The sequence below is a fragment of the Phodopus roborovskii genome, unplaced genomic scaffold, assembly GCF_943737965.1.
Source record: "Phodopus roborovskii unplaced genomic scaffold, PHOROB, whole genome shotgun sequence".
Taxonomy (NCBI): Eukaryota; Metazoa; Chordata; class Mammalia; order Rodentia; family Cricetidae; genus Phodopus; species Phodopus roborovskii.
In genome coordinates this window covers 1,996,206-2,014,121 of record NW_026126444.1, presented here as the reverse complement: position 1 = coordinate 2,014,121, position 17,916 = coordinate 1,996,206, and the positions used below count along the sequence as shown (strand labels likewise).

At 45.2% G+C, this 17,916-nt stretch overlaps 1 protein-coding gene and 1 non-coding gene across 6 annotated transcripts in view; both read left to right on the top strand.

Annotated features, from left to right (window-relative positions):
* Ptpn3 (protein tyrosine phosphatase non-receptor type 3) overlaps positions 1 to 17,916 on the top strand; it is a 149,533-nt gene that overhangs the window by 90,366 nt on the left and 41,251 nt on the right. For all 5 annotated transcript variants that reach the window (XM_051187839.1, XM_051187842.1, XM_051187840.1 and 2 more), the window contains exons 10-14: positions 4,305 to 4,393; positions 8,440 to 8,503; positions 9,778 to 9,950; positions 14,086 to 14,220; positions 17,395 to 17,571. In XM_051187839.1, the coding sequence (XP_051043796.1) occupies positions 4,305 to 4,393; positions 8,440 to 8,503; positions 9,778 to 9,950; positions 14,086 to 14,220; positions 17,395 to 17,571 (638 nt within the window). The remainder of the gene's footprint in view (positions 1 to 4,304; positions 4,394 to 8,439; positions 8,504 to 9,777; positions 9,951 to 14,085; positions 14,221 to 17,394; positions 17,572 to 17,916) is intronic.
* On the top strand, positions 7,797 to 7,960 carry LOC127224725 (U1 spliceosomal RNA). The gene has a single exon (XR_007834736.1). It is a non-coding gene; the product is annotated as a U1 spliceosomal RNA (small nuclear RNA).

Here is a 17,916-nt window from a genome sequence, read left to right as displayed (position 1 = left end):
TCACCCTGAACCCTTCTTCCCCACAAATGGCCCCCCCTTCTACATTCATGTGATTTTATAAATCTATTTTTAAGTGGCAGTTTAATGAGCCAAGGTTTCTACTGCATCTTAGGTATTACTCAGATTAGAGCTGGATAATCAAATACAGTAATGTGTGTATGTCTGCATATGATGTATGTAGTGTATATGTATGCATGCTTGTGTGTGTGCATATGTGTATGTATGTAGGTATAACTAGAAGCAACTTGCATGCGTGCCTGTGGAGACCAGAGGTTGATGTCCAGGGTCTTCTTAGTCACTCTCCACCTTCATCTCTTAAAACGGCGTCTATCATGAATCTGTATTCACTGTCTGGCTGCCCAGTGCACTCCGGTCATCCACATCTGTCTCACTTTCTCAGTGCTGGGATTACAGTCATGTATAGCCATGCCTAGGTGCTGGGGATGGGAACTCAGATCCTAAATGCTTGCACATCAGGCACTTTGCTGACTGAACCATCTCCCCAGCCCTATTCAAGCTTAATCGTTTTATAGGAGAAATTACAGTGGCAGGATTTCAAGACTGGTAAATCTTTTACATTGGGATTAGTTTAATAGAATTGGCTAATATGTGTCATTTACTGGGCAGATTTCTATGTTCGGATAGTTTCTTCCAGTAATTACTTACATCACCTGGGGGATTATCACGTTTCCCACTTTGTAAGTAAGAGACCGGTTCTGTGGTATTAGAGGACACTCAGTCAGGACATGACCTCAGCACTGGTTGTCTTTTGTTTGTTGGTTGGTTTTCATCGAGACAGGGTTTCTCTGTAGCTTTGGAGTCTGTCCAGGAACTAGCTCTGTAGACTAGGCTGGCCTCGAACTCAGAGATCCGCCTGCCTCTGCCTCCCGAGGGCTGGGATTAAAGGGTGCACAACCAACACCTGGGAGCACTGGTTGTCTTAAGACACTTTTTATTGCTGGGAAGAGACACCATAACCAGGACAACTTATTAAAGAAAACATTTGTTGGAGCTCATGGTTCCTGAGGGTTTGAGTCCAGTAGGGAGCATGGCAGCAGGCAAGCATGGCTCTGGAGCAGTAGCTGAGAGCTACATACAGGTCAGCAAGCATGAGGTGGAGAGTATGTGAGCGCTGTCTGGGAGTGACACAGGTCTTTTGAAATATTAAACTCTGCCTCCAGTGACACACCTCCTCCAACGAGGCCCCGACTCCTAATCCTTCCAAAACAGTTCTACCAACTGGGCACCAGGCATTTAAATATATAAATCTGGGTTGGGCATGGTGCTCTAGGACACAGAGGCAGGAAAATCTCTTTGAGTTCGAGGCCAACCTGTTCTAAATAGCAAGTTCCGGGACAGCCAGGACTACTTAGAGAGACCTTTTCTCAAAAAAAAAAAAAAAATCTCCCCCCAAAACATGTGGGGCTCATTCTCATTCAAACCATCACGCCAACATTTTAGCACTGACACACTAACATTGACTGCCTGTCATTAGCCCGCATCGTACCCACCATGAAACAATTATTGGGCGGAGAAGATAGCTCACTCCATCAAGTTCTTGTTGCAGAAGCACGAGGACCTGAGCTCAGAACACATGTGAAAAGCCAGGCTTGGTGATGTGTGCTTTGGAATCCCAGTGCTGGAGAGGCAGGGGTGGGAGGTGGGGACAGGAGGACCTCTGGGCCACCATGGCTAACTAGACTAGCTTCCTGATGAGGTCCAGGCCTATCTCCACCAAGGTCCATAGCTCCCAAGGAATGACAGACACTCAGGGTTGTCCTCTGGCCTCCATACTCTCAAATACACATGTGCACACATATATGCATTTGCACACACACACACACACACACACACCGTATTAATTAAGCACCAGCTGTGGGCTAGTCTTTGTTTCACGTGCTTTTATAGAAGACCTTTGGGTCTTGTTTCTACAGAAACCTTGCCAAATTGGTGTTCTTAGCATCTTCATTTACAGATGAGAGAGCTGTGCCTGTTTAAAAATCTACACATTGTGCTGAAGCTTACAGAAACACTTAAACTTCTTTGTCTCACTTCTGTCCCATGAGCTCTCCATTAGACAGGGTCTAACATGGTTCATAAATGGAGGGAATATATTGTCTCTTATACAATAACAGCTTTGGGATATAACTGGTAAGTTTTATTCCTTCTTGCAAGTATTTTTTTCCCCCTTGATAGAATGTTTTGGAGAACCTTATTCAGTGGCAGAATAGGAATATCTGTCTACTTCCAGAATTAATCTTCACCTTCTCTGCCCTTTGCTGTCAGTGAAGTAAACCCTTCAGGCTGGCAGGGTGTACACATCCCAATACTTGTGGGGTTGAGGCAAGAGGAATGTAACTTTGAGGTCAACCTGGGCTCCATAGTGAGGTCTAGGCCAGCCTGGTATACATATGGAAACCCAATCTGAAAAGGAGAAAAAAATTGCTTGGTGATTAAAAGTACTTGTTGCTCTTGTAGAGGACCAGGGCTTGATTCCCAGCCCCTACATGGTGGCTCACAGCCATCTGTAACTCAGTTCTAGGGGATCCAGTGGCCTTTTCTAACCTCTGAGGACACCAAGCATAAACAGGGTTCACTTATATGCATGCAGGCAAAACACTTACACATAAAACAAGTCTAAAAAGGAAGAAAGGAAGGAAGGAAAGAAGGAAGGAAGGAAGCAAGCAAGCAAGCAAGCAAAACACGAGACCAGTCTGCGTTTGGAGGCAAATGATCCGCTGACATCCCAACCTCAGTCCCCTAGTTACTGGAGGAGCTACCTTAACACCAGTCAGTACTGAGTGGATACTGCCATGTCTGAGCAGCTTTATGCCACATAGTTTTTAGTAGCGTTCTGTTGTCATTGGGCCCAGACTTCTCTTCAGGCGGCTCCTACCATCCAGTAGCTTCACAGTCTGGGCTCCTTCTCCGGCTTCACTATCTTCCCATGTGGTTTCCATGTTGTCAGGAGCCAGAGCATGGTGGCCAGAACTGGTCACATGACCCAGCCTTCTGCACAGGAAGCTGGGATGCAGGGCTGGTGTGGGAATTGAGTAAAGAGCTAACTGGGATTAACTGTAGTTAGCTGGGGTAAAGGTGCACCCTGAAAGGCAATGGAAATGCCTGATGAGATTCAGTCCTTGGCCCACCAAGCCATTCATAGCCATACATTCAGTCCCTCTCCCTATACTGTGGTGAGTGTCATGCTTGCCACAGCTTTGTTCTTCACCATGCCGTCCTGGCTTTGCTTACGTGTGTGATTTTAGCCTGGTGTCTAGTGTGAATGCTCAAGACTTCCTCTGTCCACTTTCTATCCCCGTTTTTGTTCCTTTGTTACTCATAAACGATGGCCCCATCCCAACAGAAAATGAGCATTTGTTATATCAGCCATGTGCCAATTCTCCACCTAGAGCATCATATACACACAGCCTTGTTTCTGGTTCTTATTTTTCTCTACTTTCAGCCTGATAGAAACCTTTGAGGTAGAACCCATAATTTTTATAATGCTAAAAGGAAAATGGAGGCTTTCTTGAACCTCAAATAACGTAGGCTACAAGTGGCAGGCCAAAAGTTCATGCTCACTTTTTACTGGCTCTGCCCCGTGTTTGTAGTTGTGGTAGCTGATTGGAAATAGAGATATGTGTGACTCAAGGAAGGAACTCTTGTCCCTTTGAATGTTACTTGCTTATTCTCAAGTGGATTTAAAACAGTTTTAGATGCCTGTGTTTTCCTTTCGTTTCTGTGTGATATATGGCTGTGCCAAACACACAAGCCCTTAGTGTAGTGACATTAGTGTAGACTCATAAGCAGCATTTATTTCTTGATTGGATTTAGAGTCATGTCTACATGTGTAATTTTTCTTTATTATTTCATAATAGCTAAAGCCTTTTCAGTAATTGAAGTTGAGATCTGTACGGAGTTGTACAGAGAAGAGGCCTATTTGAGTCTTATGTGGCTCCCAAATGCTGATGGTTGAAAATTCAAGAGTGTTTTTATATCTGATTCTGTGGAGTGAATATTCTTACCTGGTAACTTCCTAAACCAGGTATCATGACATGCTCTGCACGCGTGTGTGTACATGCATGCACGTGTGCGTGTGTGTGTTTTCACTTTAGAAAAACTGGGTGCCAAGTACTTGGCTCTTAAGTGGCTGCTAAGTGGGGCTTTTTTCCTGTGTTCTGTGGCACTTTCCTCTCTTGAGTGGATACATACTGCTATTTATAAAAGCGTGGGCACTTTAAAGTTAGAGGATGAGCATGGCTGTAACACATTGTGAACCTAGTCTCTTCCCTCCCACCCCCCAGGATCTGCACAATTTAGATCTAATGATCGGAATTGCTTCTGCGGGCATTGCAGTATACCGAAAATACATTTGCACAAGTTTCTACCCTTGGTAAGTGCAAACATTTCCAATTGTCTGAATCATGCTTTAAAAATACGCTGAGCAAAAGTAATGCTAGTTCCAATTTTAAGCTTTTATTTCTGAAGAAGGGCTAGAAGTCCCCCGCTGCTTTTAAGCTCTGAACTCTGAATTTGATCCAGATTTGGCACCTGGGAAAGTAAACTTTGGCTTTCATGAACTTTCCTCTGCCAGTCATCCTATGGTTAGGATAGTTGGTGGATAAATGGCACAGGTGGGTCTTGGAGTTATATGTGTAGAATCAGTCTTCGATTGTGGTAATCAAGAGCCTGTAAGTATCACAAGCCCTATATATGTGGGTGGGGTTTTCCCCTCTACCTATATATCTGTGGTAAAGTTTAATCTATGAATTAAGTCCACTAAGAGATTTCAAACGATACATAATAAAATCAAACAGTTGTTACCACAGTATACTGTAATGGAAAGTATGTGGGTATGGCGTCTCTCTTGAGAGAGTCAAGGCAGTAGAGTTTTTAAATTGTGGTGGACTCCAGGAGATTGAAACCATAGAGAAACAGAGCAGAGGTGGAGAAAGGAAGAATGGAATTGATCTTTCAAGATGACTTTGAAAGATCAGGCAAATGAGCTTCGGGGAAATAGGAGACCTCCCAAATAATGCATTTTTATGAATGAAAATATGAGCACGTGTAGGGCAGGGGTGGGGCAGATCGAGGAGAGCAAGTGCCGCAGACCATGGAAGTTATGAAAATACAAACACGCATAGAAAATACAAGCACACATGGAAACTTATTGAAAGGGGAAAGGAGATTTGGGCATCAGAGTTGTGGCACACCAGATATGACATTTAGGTTTATACCTGTTCCTCAGTTTGACTGTCTAGAACTTCACAAACAGGTGATAAAATCTTGAGCCCCTCACTGGCAGCAGAAAACCCCAGCCATGGCTTGGCTAGCTGGGTGTGGCCTGCAGAGTTCTCTGGCCTGCTCAGAACGAAGGGCCAGGCAGTAGGCACAGACCTGATTCTCTCTTAAGTGTTACCAGTCCCCCAATACCATAGGCCAGGAGCCACCCTGATTTAATCTGTGGCTGGATCGGTGAAGTTTCCATAAGCTGGTATGGACATCACCTTTAAAGGTAGAGTTGGATCCCATAAGCATTTGTTAGTTAGGAAGCTGAAAGCTTCATAAAGCAAGTTCACAAACAGAAGCCTTTGGGGCAGGAAGGACAGGGACTCTTGCCACCCCTCCAGTCCCTCAGACTCTCCTTCCGATAATCTGGGTTACTCTTCAGCTTCAGCCCCTGTTAAAGCCTGTCTCTGATGCCGCTGCTGTATTGGTTACTTTTTGTAACACTGCAACAAAACAACTAATAGAAGCAATTTAAGAGAAGCAAATTGGCTCACAGCTCTGAGAATCTGGTATGCCATGCAGGTAGAGTGTGAGCACTTGAGTGGCTCAGCAACTGGCAGTAAGAGTTTGCAACGTGGCCTTTTCACAGGCCTGATATTAGTAGATCAGGAAACAGCTCAGGCTGGAGCCTTCAGGGTGCCCTCCCGCTGATCCATAGCTAGGCCCCATTTCCCAAAGGTTCCAGAACTTTCCAAACAGCACCACAAACAGCTGGGGAACCAGTGTTCAAGCTTATAAACACTTCACACTCAGACTGTAACAAGTGCAAACCTCAGAGACCAGTAGGAAGGTCAGCACTGGAGAGTAAACTCAAGGTAATAATAGGTCACAGGGCAGGGTGCAGAAAGGCCCAGAGCCTGCAGGAGTGACTCTAAAGAGGGTAGGTAGGCTTTGGCCTCAGCGATATGTTCTAGAAAGAAGGTACAGAGTGAGTGTGTCTCCAGAAACAAGGGAGAACATAGTGACCAGCACAGGGTAGATGGTGGATTAGGCTAGAGCATGGTGTGCCATGGCCAGTCACTAGAGAGTGATCTGGGCACCGAGCAACTCACAGGACACTGGAGTGGAGACGTAATCCTCGATGTTCCAATGAGAACTAGATTATCTCAACTGCAGTGCTCACAGGGGTTTGGCTGTATGTATCTTTTGGTACCTGTTTCCTTTGTTAGGTCATGAATGTCCAGATTGCAGTACCCACTGTCTAGTTCTTTCTGTCCCTGAGACCTGGCACAGGGCTTAGTCCAGCTACACACTCGGTACATTCCATCTTTCCTTGTGACTGAGGGGCAGTAGGGAGCCCACTGTAGGGCCTTTGGCCTGGAAACCACATCTGTGTTCTTCACATTTGCTCTAGTGGAGGACACAGCCAATGAGAGACTTGTAAGCAGAGGCTTGAGGCAGAACAGTCTGAACCAGGGAGCCTAGCAGGGGACCCCCACATGAAGCCATTGGCACACAGGCTAAGAACTCTGTTAAGAATGAGTTTGTTCTTCTGACCCCTGTGAAATATGTGTGCCCTTCATCACAAGTTGTATGGAGGAGACCTGCCCACCTCAAAGTGTAACATGATCTGTGATGGGTGCCTCAGAACTGACCCTACGAGCCTTCTGGTCACTCCCAAAATTCACTTGTCAAATAAAAGCATCTGCCAGCAGATTACTTAAACTAGCTGTTCACTTTTAGTATATAATGTAAGTGTGCTCGAGTGTGTGTGTGTTGCTGATCTACTGGGGAAATGCCATATGAATAAATGTTCACTTTTCTTACTCAACCCCTCTGTTCTTGAATGCTCTTATCAAGTTCTTGATATGATCCTAGAGAGTAGCAGAGTTCCTTTCTTCCCCCAAATATTGTGTGGGTTATTGTAGCTTGTCATAGTGAATACAATCTATTTAAGAGGTGAACGTCTACTGAGCATGGTGGTGCACATTTGTAATCCCAACACTAGGGGATCAGAAAGGATAATCTCTGAGGTCACTGGCCCGGCAGCCTAGCCTCACGTAGTAGGTGAGCTCCAGGTCAAATGAAAGACACTGTCTTAAAGAATAAGGTGGACAGCACTTGAGGAAGGACACTCAGGGTAGACCTCTGGCTTCCACGTATGAACACACACACACACACACACACACACACACACACACACACACACGTGTGCACACGCACATGCACCCTGGTCTCATTCACCAGTTTTAATGAAAAGTACCAACACTGAGCACCTATGGTGCATTAAGAATCATGTAAGAACTTGGCTTGCTTACTGCATCTGTACTGTCATAGGACCATGGTGAGAAAGGCTGTGATGGGCTACCACTCAGCAGATGTTATAGGGCCCAAGATCATAGGCTCTGGAGGTTGAGCCCCAAGCTCAGAGCATGGCTCCCAGCAACGACATCTCTGCACCCCAACTTCCTCTTCTAGATAAATACTGTTTGGGACTGTTACAAGATACAATGGAGGCAGTGTTTATAAAGCCTGTGGCAGTGGCCTAGTAGATGAAAACACTTGGTGTACTTACTTGGCAGGGGAGATAAGGTGATCACAAAGGTGGTTTCCCCAGGGCAAGGTTTATCCATTGCACTCTGGATGTGCTGACCCTTGCGATTTCCCCAAATTTGGGAAGCTCGACTGAATAATTTGTGGTAGTGGACGGCTTCATTCGTGCTGTCCCCAGAAGAGAGAGGAAAATGAGAAAATACTTGGTGACTGGTAGCTTTCATTCCATATCATGCACATGGTAAAGAGGTTCTTTCGCACGTGACTGTTAAGTAACAGAGCTGGGGTACAACCCAGGTCTGTCCTCCCTCTGCTCCACACTGCCCTCAGCTGCCTTCCCCCATGTAGGCACCAGCTCCTGCAGGAGCTGCAGTGTCACAAAGAGACTTAGAGCAAAGAGTGCGCATGGCCCACGCTCCCAGTTATTTAAAAGCTACCTCACAGTCCAGAGGCCCCATGGAAATCCAGCTCGGTCAGCTCCTTGTATTCAGCCCAGGCACACTCCCAGCAGCCAGCAGTCATCGGATCATGAAATAGAGGACCATTGCCTCCAGAGAGTCAGCTATAGCCCGGCTGAACCCTGATGTCTTTGTTTGATTTGCATTTTGCTTTATTTTTTGTGTTATGTGTGGTTCTGTTTTGCTTTGCTTTTTACAGGGTGAACATACTCAAAATTTCTTTCAAAAGGAAAAAGTTCTTCATACACCAGCGCCAAAAACAGGTGAGTTCTGCCCACACTTGCTGCATGGGTTCTGGGTTCTGTACACGCTTGCTGTATTTGCTGTGTTATCGAGGCTTCCTCCAGACCTTCAGGGATGGGTTTCTGTATTTTAGGAAGGGAGAACTGGCCATCAGGTCTTCAGACCTGTGGTCCTCTCCATGAGTCAGTTGGCCTATAACTTGTTTTAGATGCAGAGACTCTGAAGATTCTGGCTCTTCCCCCAACAGCGCCTCTAGCCCATATTACCTTGTTTCTAGAAGTTCAAGTAATGCCCACTTCTCAGGGAGCTGTTTGGATTAGACAAAGGGGCCCAGTCTGAGCACCTAGCAGAGTCCACGGCTGCATAATAGGAAGCATCCATGCAGCCAGTCCCTTCTTTGAGTGTGTTCCACTGGTGATAGCTTGTGACTGGGTCTTACGAGTGGAGTCGGCAGGATCCTAGACAACTCTGTTTGTTTGCTTAGCCACAGCCGAAGTACACTCAGTAAGAAAGCCAAAGCTCCCACAGCCTCAGAGTGAAGGAGCTGGAATTTGAACCGAGGCGCCTGCCCTTTCCACACCACACCCTGTCTTGTTATGCTGCATAGTTGTCACTGGCTGTCACTGTGTGTCCATTTCCCAACTTTACAAAGATGATATGCCCTTAGGCTGACCCCACACAGTGAATGGGCACTTAAAAACGGGATTACTAGAGCTCAGAGTACCAAGGACTGGAATCTGGGTTGCCTGAGTACCCATCAACTCCCACCCCTAGGGCAAGGAGGGTCAGGATGGCACTAAATTTCATAGGGAATCAGAAAGCCTAAATGCAGGTAGACTAAAACCACAGCCCAGGGATGAAATGGCCTATTTATAAATACTGGAATTTACTCTAGAGCAAGAATTTGAGAGTCCCAGGGTTCTAACGTCTCTACTACCTGCTTGGTAGAAGAGTATTTCTTCAGGAAAGAGGTATTTCCAAGTCTGAGTTTCCAAGTTTATCAGGTGGTAGCTCCAAGTAAGCTCCCTCTTAAACTATATGCAGGTTTGAAACAACAGTGTTTGTGAAGCCCCCTCCCCCCGTGGTGAGGGGTCATGGATTTGGGCCATTTTTATTATCACACTCATAGAGACACTCCTACTCCAAGATATTCCTGGGACCCTGAAGTGCCTGGAATCCTGTTCCTTCCCTTTGTCACGTCTTCCCTGGTTATTCCATGTGGGTTGCAAGCACCACACATTTTAATCATCCTATACATCCATTACAGTGACTCCTCTACTCTTCTCCCTCCCAGGCTGAATCCAGGGAACATATCGTGGCCTTCAACATGCTAAATTACCGATCTTGCAAAAACTTGTGGAAATCCTGCGTCGAGCACCATTCATTCTTTCAAGCAAAGAAGTTACTACCTCAGGAAAAGAATGTTCTGTCTCAGTACTGGACTCTAGGCTCCAGGAACCCCAAAAAGTGAGTATGCTTTAGGGGGACCATCCATGCTAACCTGAGATATTAATGTGTGCTGGTTGTTCGTGGGTCAGGGGCATCCTTGGGCATGAGAGGCAGCTGTGAGAGGGTAAATCTGTAAAATTTACCCAGATTTTAGGTCCCTGGATGGCAGCTGAGGCTCTCCAGGGGAAGTTGTGATCTTTATATACCTACTCAGGTACATCTCATATCCTCAGCATTAGTGTGTGCCCCCCCCACCCCCCCTCCATTGTCATCTGAGTTCCCAGACAGCTGGAATTACAATTGCCACCACACCTTGTCCAATAAAGGAAACTGAGTGTCACTGCCAGCATATTGGGCTTTTCACAGCCTGAGGCCACTAAGCCAGCCCCTCCCATAGAACATTCATTAGTTCATAGGCACCCTATAAAAATGAACAAAGGTTTCCAGAGTCTGGTGGCTTTGGAATATATTGCCAATAATAGCTACAAAACAATAATTATAATAGACAATTACCTAGTATTTATAAAAAGAACACACTTAATTATAGTTAATTCTTGTAATAAACTTGACAAATGCTACCTACAAGAATAATATTCAAAATATTAAATGATAAGAACAGTAAAATTAAATTTATATATGTATGTCATGTACATTATAATTTTTAAAAATAATATATCTGTTGGGTCTTTAAGTAAAGTAACTGTGGGGCCTATGTTTTTGTTCTGTTTGTTCCAAGACAGCCTTGTATAAGAGACAGCAGAAATTGCTTATCACATTGTTAGAATTTCTAAGTCATTTGCTGGTTTTTTCAAAATTGTGATTGATTGTTGTGAATGTGGCTTTTTCTAAATGAGGCTCAAGTATGAGCTATTATTTGATGTGAAATTTGATAAGAGCGTTCTTGTCGCTTTTCTATTACATGTTAGTCCTTAGGTAATGTAATAATCTAGTAAGTGGCAAATTGCTTCTGGTAGGGGTGGTGTTATTTCTTATGAACCAAGAGCAATCATTTTTTAAAAAAGTGTTTAGCTCTTATAGTATTCATATGCACTCAATATTCTATCTACTACTGAATAGGCCATAAGGATAATGTTGATGAGGCACCTGTGGAGCTGCCTGGTACCCAGGATGCTACATGGTAACTATATCCTCTTCCTGCATGGTGGTCCCTCCAGCCAGCCGGAGGCATCAGATGAGAGATGCACTCAAGCGTGGTGAGCTTAGTCTCCCCACTGCTCGTCCACTACTGTTTTCCAGTGCCAGCACTGACAGCCCAGTTAGCTGCAGCTGGTAGGGCCATGCCTCTTTGTTAGGCACTCACTGGGTCACGCCATCCTGGGGACTTCCCTGGTGGAAGTAATGCTGAACACTCCAGGCCTGGCATCCCCCGCCAGGAGCCTCAGGATCCTAGCCCGTGTAGCAGCAGGAGCAACAATAGCAGATTAGCAACCCGTGTCTGGGAGAGTCCGGGAGTGTGCTCAGAGTAATGGAATCAGACTCAGGCGCTACAGCGGGTCAGATTGGCAGATTTGTACACTCAAGGAGTTCAGGTTGAAGAAACAAAAAAAAAAAGAAATTGTTTTTTTTTTTGTGACCTCTCCATCATAAAAATGTAATTGAGCTAAAGTACAAGGCATGAATGCACCAGTGAACTCTGCTATACACAGCTTTGCTGCGGAGTGGCTGTGTGAGTGGTAATATCACTATAGTTTCAGTACAGAGTGCAATGAGATGTGGAGTTTTCAGGGGGCCTCCTTGTCGGTGTGTTATTTGTGTGGCCCCACCCAGATGTTATAATGTTACTGTTTATGTGGTCTTTAGAAGGAAGCGGTTTTCTTCTAAGTAAGAATTGGCTAGACCTTGATGGGCAGTGGTGGTACACACCTTTAATCCAGCACTGGGGAGACAGAGGCAGGTGGGTCTCTGAGTTGGAGGTGAGCCTGGTCTATAGAGAGAGTTCCAGGACAGCCAGGGCTGTTACACAGAGAAATCTTGTCTTAAAAAAACAAACAAAAAAGTCAAATTGGCTAGACCTAATTCTCCAGGCAGGTTGGAGGTGGCATATAAGAGACTTGAAAGGGTACATTCCAACACTGAGTGACAGAGTTCAAATCCTCTGTCTCACACTTGAGTTTTAGTTTACCACCTCAAACTTCTCCATCTGCAGACAGTACAAAATGATGAGTTCTGGTCAACTTCTGTGATGTGAGAACCCCTATTTTGGCGCTTACAACAACAATAGTCTTTTATATCTCAAGGTTTGTGGGTTTGGAATTCCAGAAGGATGCTCCAGTGACTTTTCTGTTCCATTAGACCTACCCTGATGGGCAGGGGTTTTGTGACAGTCAGTTGCTCGTAGCCATTTTTAATCCTCTACAAAGGGTCACTTGAGGCCTGGGAGGCAGTTTAGGGTACAATTCGTCAATTTTTATTGGTACCATCTTTGAGCATACTGTTAATTTTGACTCTTAAATTGTTTTGTTGTTGTTGTTTTGTTTGTTTGTTTTACATTTACTTATTTATGTGTAGGGATGGGGTGGAGTTAAACACGTGCACACCATGGTACAAATGTGGAGGTCCAATGACAAATTCTGGGAATCAATTCTCTTCTATCCTGTGGGTCTCGGGGATGGAATTCAATTCATCAGGCTTGGTGGCAAGTGCCATTACCCACTGAGCTGTCTGACTAGCCCTTACCACTCACTTCCACTCATTTCCCAGATGAGGAAACCAAGGTCCAGCCCAGCCCCAGAGTATCATCCGTGTGTGTTGGGCCTTCTGATAGGTTTCATGAAAGAGGAATTTGACCATTAGTTTCCAGAGATAATGGAACAGTTTCAAGTTTCTATTAATAACTCGTGACACGTGCTTTAGGGATCTGCCATATTAAACCTTGGAGTCACGCTGCCTGCTTCTCCTTATTTTGATTTCATATCCTTAATCAGTGGCCATGTGGCTTCTGATATAACTGACCTCAGGGGAAAGGGTCGCCTGGTGATACAGCACTGAGCACTTTGATGAGAGTGACAATGGCATTCGTTATTATAAACCTGTACCTAGATTTTATTGTGCTTCTTTGAGCTGTTGTTTTTATCAGTCAGTTGGTTTTAGGCCATAAGGAAATATATGGAATATTTAAGACATTAGAGCATGGTGTAAAATTGGAAATGCCCCAACTGTTACCTCTAACCAGACTTCAAATGATTTACTAAGGTAATCTATTCTTTGGGATTTCAGTTTTCTAACTATAAATAAACTTCAGAAATAATAGCCTTCAGATAACACGTTCAAGGACTATGACCTGAAGCTGTTCTAAGTACATCCTTAGCTTCTCTGTCAAAGATTTCCCAGTGATCTGTGGTCACTGCCTCTGCTGGCCAAGGAATGGGGAGCATCTGGAAGGATGAGTGTGCTTTTGTTCAGGCTAGTGGGAGGCAAGTGAGGTAGATCCATTGAAGTTACCGGAGATGTGCTGGTCTGTGCTATTCTGGTGCTCCCTCTAACAGGTAGCTTTGGTTATAGTCTAGAAGCAGCTCGACTGTTTAAAGTAGTACAGACACAGAAGCATTTTCACCAAAAGACCAAATATAACCTGAAGAAACGCTGAACAAGAAAAGAAGTCTGGGCCAAGGGGATGGTTCATTGGGTAAAGGCACTTGCTGCCAAGCCTGATGACCTGAGTTTAGATCCCATCCCCACATGATGGAAAGAGTTGTTTACTGACCTCCGCAAGCACACCATGGCATGCCCACACACGTGTGTACCCATACAAAATAAATTAATCTAATCTTCAAATATTTTTAGAAGGGGGCTGATGATGGTGGCGCATGCCTTTAATCCCAGCACTTGGGAGGCAGAGGTAGGTGGATCTCTCTGTGGGTTCGAGCCCAGCCTGGTTTACAGAGTGAGTGCTAGGCCACACAGAGAAACCTTGTCTCAAAAAACAAAAACTTTTTTTTTTTTAATGGGTACTCTGGAAACTGCCTCCTGTCTCCACTCATCACTAGCTGGTGTGGCCAGGGCTGGTGTCACTGGGGGGGGCTAAGTAAGTGCCTTCGGAGAAGGTATCAGGGACATTGTATTTTATGGATGCTGCACTTGCTTCTTATTGGACATGTCAGTATGGAAAGTGACCCTGCATCTGGTTTTTCAGGTCTGTAAATAACCAATATTGCAAAAAAGTGATTGGAGGGATGGTGTGGAACCCAGCCATGAGGAGGTCCTTATCGGTGGAACGACTAGAAACCAAGAGCCTGCCTTCTCGGTCCCCACCCATCACCCCCAACTGGTATGCCCTCTTTTATGCTGTTCACTAGCAGCAGAAACCTTCTCTCTTTTAAAAACATAAAGTCAACTTTAAACTCTTCAACAGGGATGGCCTGTAGTCAGATGTCCATGTGAGTTCTATGTGTTGCAGAAGGAGCCAGTCAAGGCATACAGACTCTTTCCATACTGGATACTGCTAAGATGGCCTTAAAATAATAATAAATTCACCTATTCATGGATGCACTGTGACATTCCAATACATGTGTGGTATTCAAGTCAAGTTACTTGTCATGTCCATCAGACAAATAGCATTTCTTTGTGTTGAGAACTTAAAAATCCCTTCTAGTAGCTGGACATGGTGGTAAATACTTGTACGTTTAGCATTCAGGAGCCTGAGGCAAGAGAGCCAAGAGTTCTAGGCCAGCTTGGGCTACATAGACCCAATCTCACACAAGCAAGCAAACAAATAAGTGCATCCTTTCTGCTGGCTGTTTTGAATAGTCAGTTGATTTATTGTATAGCCCAGTCACCCTACTGTTCTAGAGTATCAGATGCTATCCCTTCTACCTAACTGCATTCCTGAAGTACTTCTGTAAACTGCATTCCTGAAGTACTTCTGTAAAAGATGGTCAATTGCTGGATGGTGGTGCACACATCTTTAATCCCAGCACTCCAGAGGCAGAGGCAGGGGGATCTCTGAGTTCGAGGCCAGCCTGATCTACAATGTGAGTTCCAGGACAACCATGGCTACAGCATTTTTTTTTGAGACAGGGTTTCTCTATATTGCTTTGGAGCCTGTCCTGGAACTAGCTCTTATAGATCAGGCTAGACTCAAGTTCACAGAGATCCTCTTGCCTCTGCCGACCACGTGCTAGGACTAAAGATGCGCACCACTACTGCCCTGTTAGAAACCCTGTCTTGAAAAACCAAATAATAATAATAATAATAATAATAATAATAATAATAATAATAATAATAATAAAAAATTGGGGCAGGGCCCAAGGGCTCAGTGATAAAGTACTTATATAGCATGGGCAGATCCTGTTTTCATTCTACGACCTTACAAAATAAATTAAAAAAGCATTTGGAGCCTAGGGGCCTGCTGTAACGTCCGCCTTAGAATCATGGGGTATGGCAGCATCTTGAACTCATTATGCTCTAAGAAGTTTGTGGTAAGGAAGTTAAAAGGATAAAGGATGAAAAGAGAAAAGAAACCCTCAGGGTTCTAAGTTTCCACAAATGGAATAATATATGATGCTTCTTCTTAAGCTTATTTCAGAAAAGGATCATGTGGAATCTTCTATTGGTATTTTAATGCTCCACAAAGATAGCAGCCATTTTTGTGAATGTCTCCTAAAAGACCAGGTGTCATCAACAGAAGAAGCAAAGCAGGGAACGATTGTACCCTGGCTCCATAGGATTAGCAGCATGGCTTGCAAGACAGGTGCACCTGCACATTTCCTAGTTAGGATCTATGGACTTAAGGGTTATGGGGAGAGGCTTGCTAGGAAAGGAGCCTCTACAGGGGCCTTGTTTCCTGGGCAGTATTGATGATGATGATGACGATGACGACAATGACATGTGTGCTGTAAAGCTCTGGCTTAATTTACAAGGAAATTTGTCAAGGAGCTAGAGAAGAGCCCCTAGTGATATCTTGGAGAATAGCAAGCTTGGGTGTTACTGCATCCCTGGCTTGTCTCTCTTATTGCAAATTAAAGATCCTCTCCCAGGAGTTGCAAGAGCCATCTTGCTTCCACAATGGACACACATTGATTGTGCAGGAGGAGGGGGAGGGGCTTGCAAGTCACTGAGAGTCCCAGAGAGAGTAGCTGACAAAGGGAAGCTGGGGACACTTCAGGAGAAGGATGCACTAAGGGCCCGGCACCCAGGTGCAAGCCTAAATGTTCCATGAACACTGTCTCGTTTGGCTCATCCTCAGGAGCTGTATCTACAGCTGAGGCCCAGAGGTGATGGGACTTATCCAAGGTCACCTGACTACTGTTGATAATGGAAAGCAGGGCAGTGTTCTGATGCCCATCACATTACAGGTGTTGAATAAGAACACTAAAAATACCAAGCATGTTTGGTCTGCAGAGAAGGCTGTGTGTAAAGTGCTTGCTGTGTAAACAGGAGGACTGAGTTCCGATGCTAGCATGCACATTGAAAAGTAAGGCATTGCTATAAGTGCCTATAATCCCAGAGATGGGAGAACCCCAGGGGCTGGCCAGCCAGCCTAGCTGGGTGGATGAGCTCCATGTTCAATAAGAGACCCTGCTTCAAAAAATAAGGTAAAAGTGACAGAAGGTACCAAGCTAGACATGCACTTTCATGGACACCCCCACACACATATAACACACATGTACACAAGTTCTAAAGTTAATTTTCCCTCTTGGATCAAGGGAAACTCAGTGAGAAGTAACACACTTTGCCTTTTTAATCTGTCAGTGTGTAGTTAGGCGGGAAGTGAATGGTACCTTTGACAATAGAACCAGGATGTAACCCTAGTGCAGAAACGGACTTCAGGAGCCCATTCCCCATGGAGGGATACTCCCTTAGCCTGGAGACACCAAATGATTTGACAGACTTTGATGATCCCTCATGGAAGGCCTCACCCTCCCTGGGGAGTGGATGGGGGATGGGATGGGGGGGGTTCAGTGGGGGACATGGGAGAGAGAGGGTACTGGGATCAATATGCAAAATAAGAAAAAAATATTTAAAAAAAAAATCTGTCAGTGTACATTGTTGGATTGGTGAGAAAACTTCCAGATGGCTTGAACCTTCTAGGAGAGCAGCTCATCCTTAATCAATACTCACTGACCAGAAGGCCTAAACCAGTTCAGTTCTGCCTATTTCTAAGCTGAGACTGTGGTTCTCTGGGCTACACTACTTACTGGAACATGTCAGGGACCTGTGTTGCCCTGGCTGGAGTCTACTGGAGTAAGAATGATCTCACTGGCCCTGACATATTTGTTTTGGTTGTTTTTGAGACAAGTTCTCATTAATTCCCCTGACTGCCCTCCTTGGTGCTGGAGTTATGGGTGTGTACCACCACACCCAGCTCTGGAGCTGACTTTCTAAGCACCAGTCAGGGCATCCATGGAGACACCGGGTCATAAGGTTACACAGCTGCTATTGGGTCAGACCCCCGGGTGGGGACTGCGCTCAGCACTTGGCAGTGTACTTCTCCCCTTTGCAGGCGAAGTCCCCGGCTACGGCACGAAATCCGAAAGCCCCGCCACTCCTCTGCAGACAACCTGGCCAATGAGATGACCTACATCACGGAAACAGAAGATGTGTTCTATACCTACAAGGGATCCCTGTCCCCAAAAGACAGTGATTCCGAAGTTTCCCAGAACCACAGCCCACACCGAGAGTAAGAATCACATATTTTTGTATCTGTCTTTGGGCTGGTGAGGAGTTTGCTCAGGCCCGAGTGCCAGCTGAGAAGAGGTAGGAGCTGGTGGTGCTGAGATGGGAACATTTATCCAAATGCCTGTGTGTTCCTGGAGCTCACAGAAGCTGAGCTACTCTCCAAGACCTGTATGTGGGTCCTGTACTGCCCAGGACACAGGCAGTGCCTTGTATAAGATATTTCTGTCTGCGTCACACAAGTACAGACTCACTATTCCTCTGCATCATTTAAGCTTGGCCTGTGACCTTAGTCAACAAGACCATTCTGACATCCATCTAGGAGCTGTCTGGGAACAGCAGTGTGTCC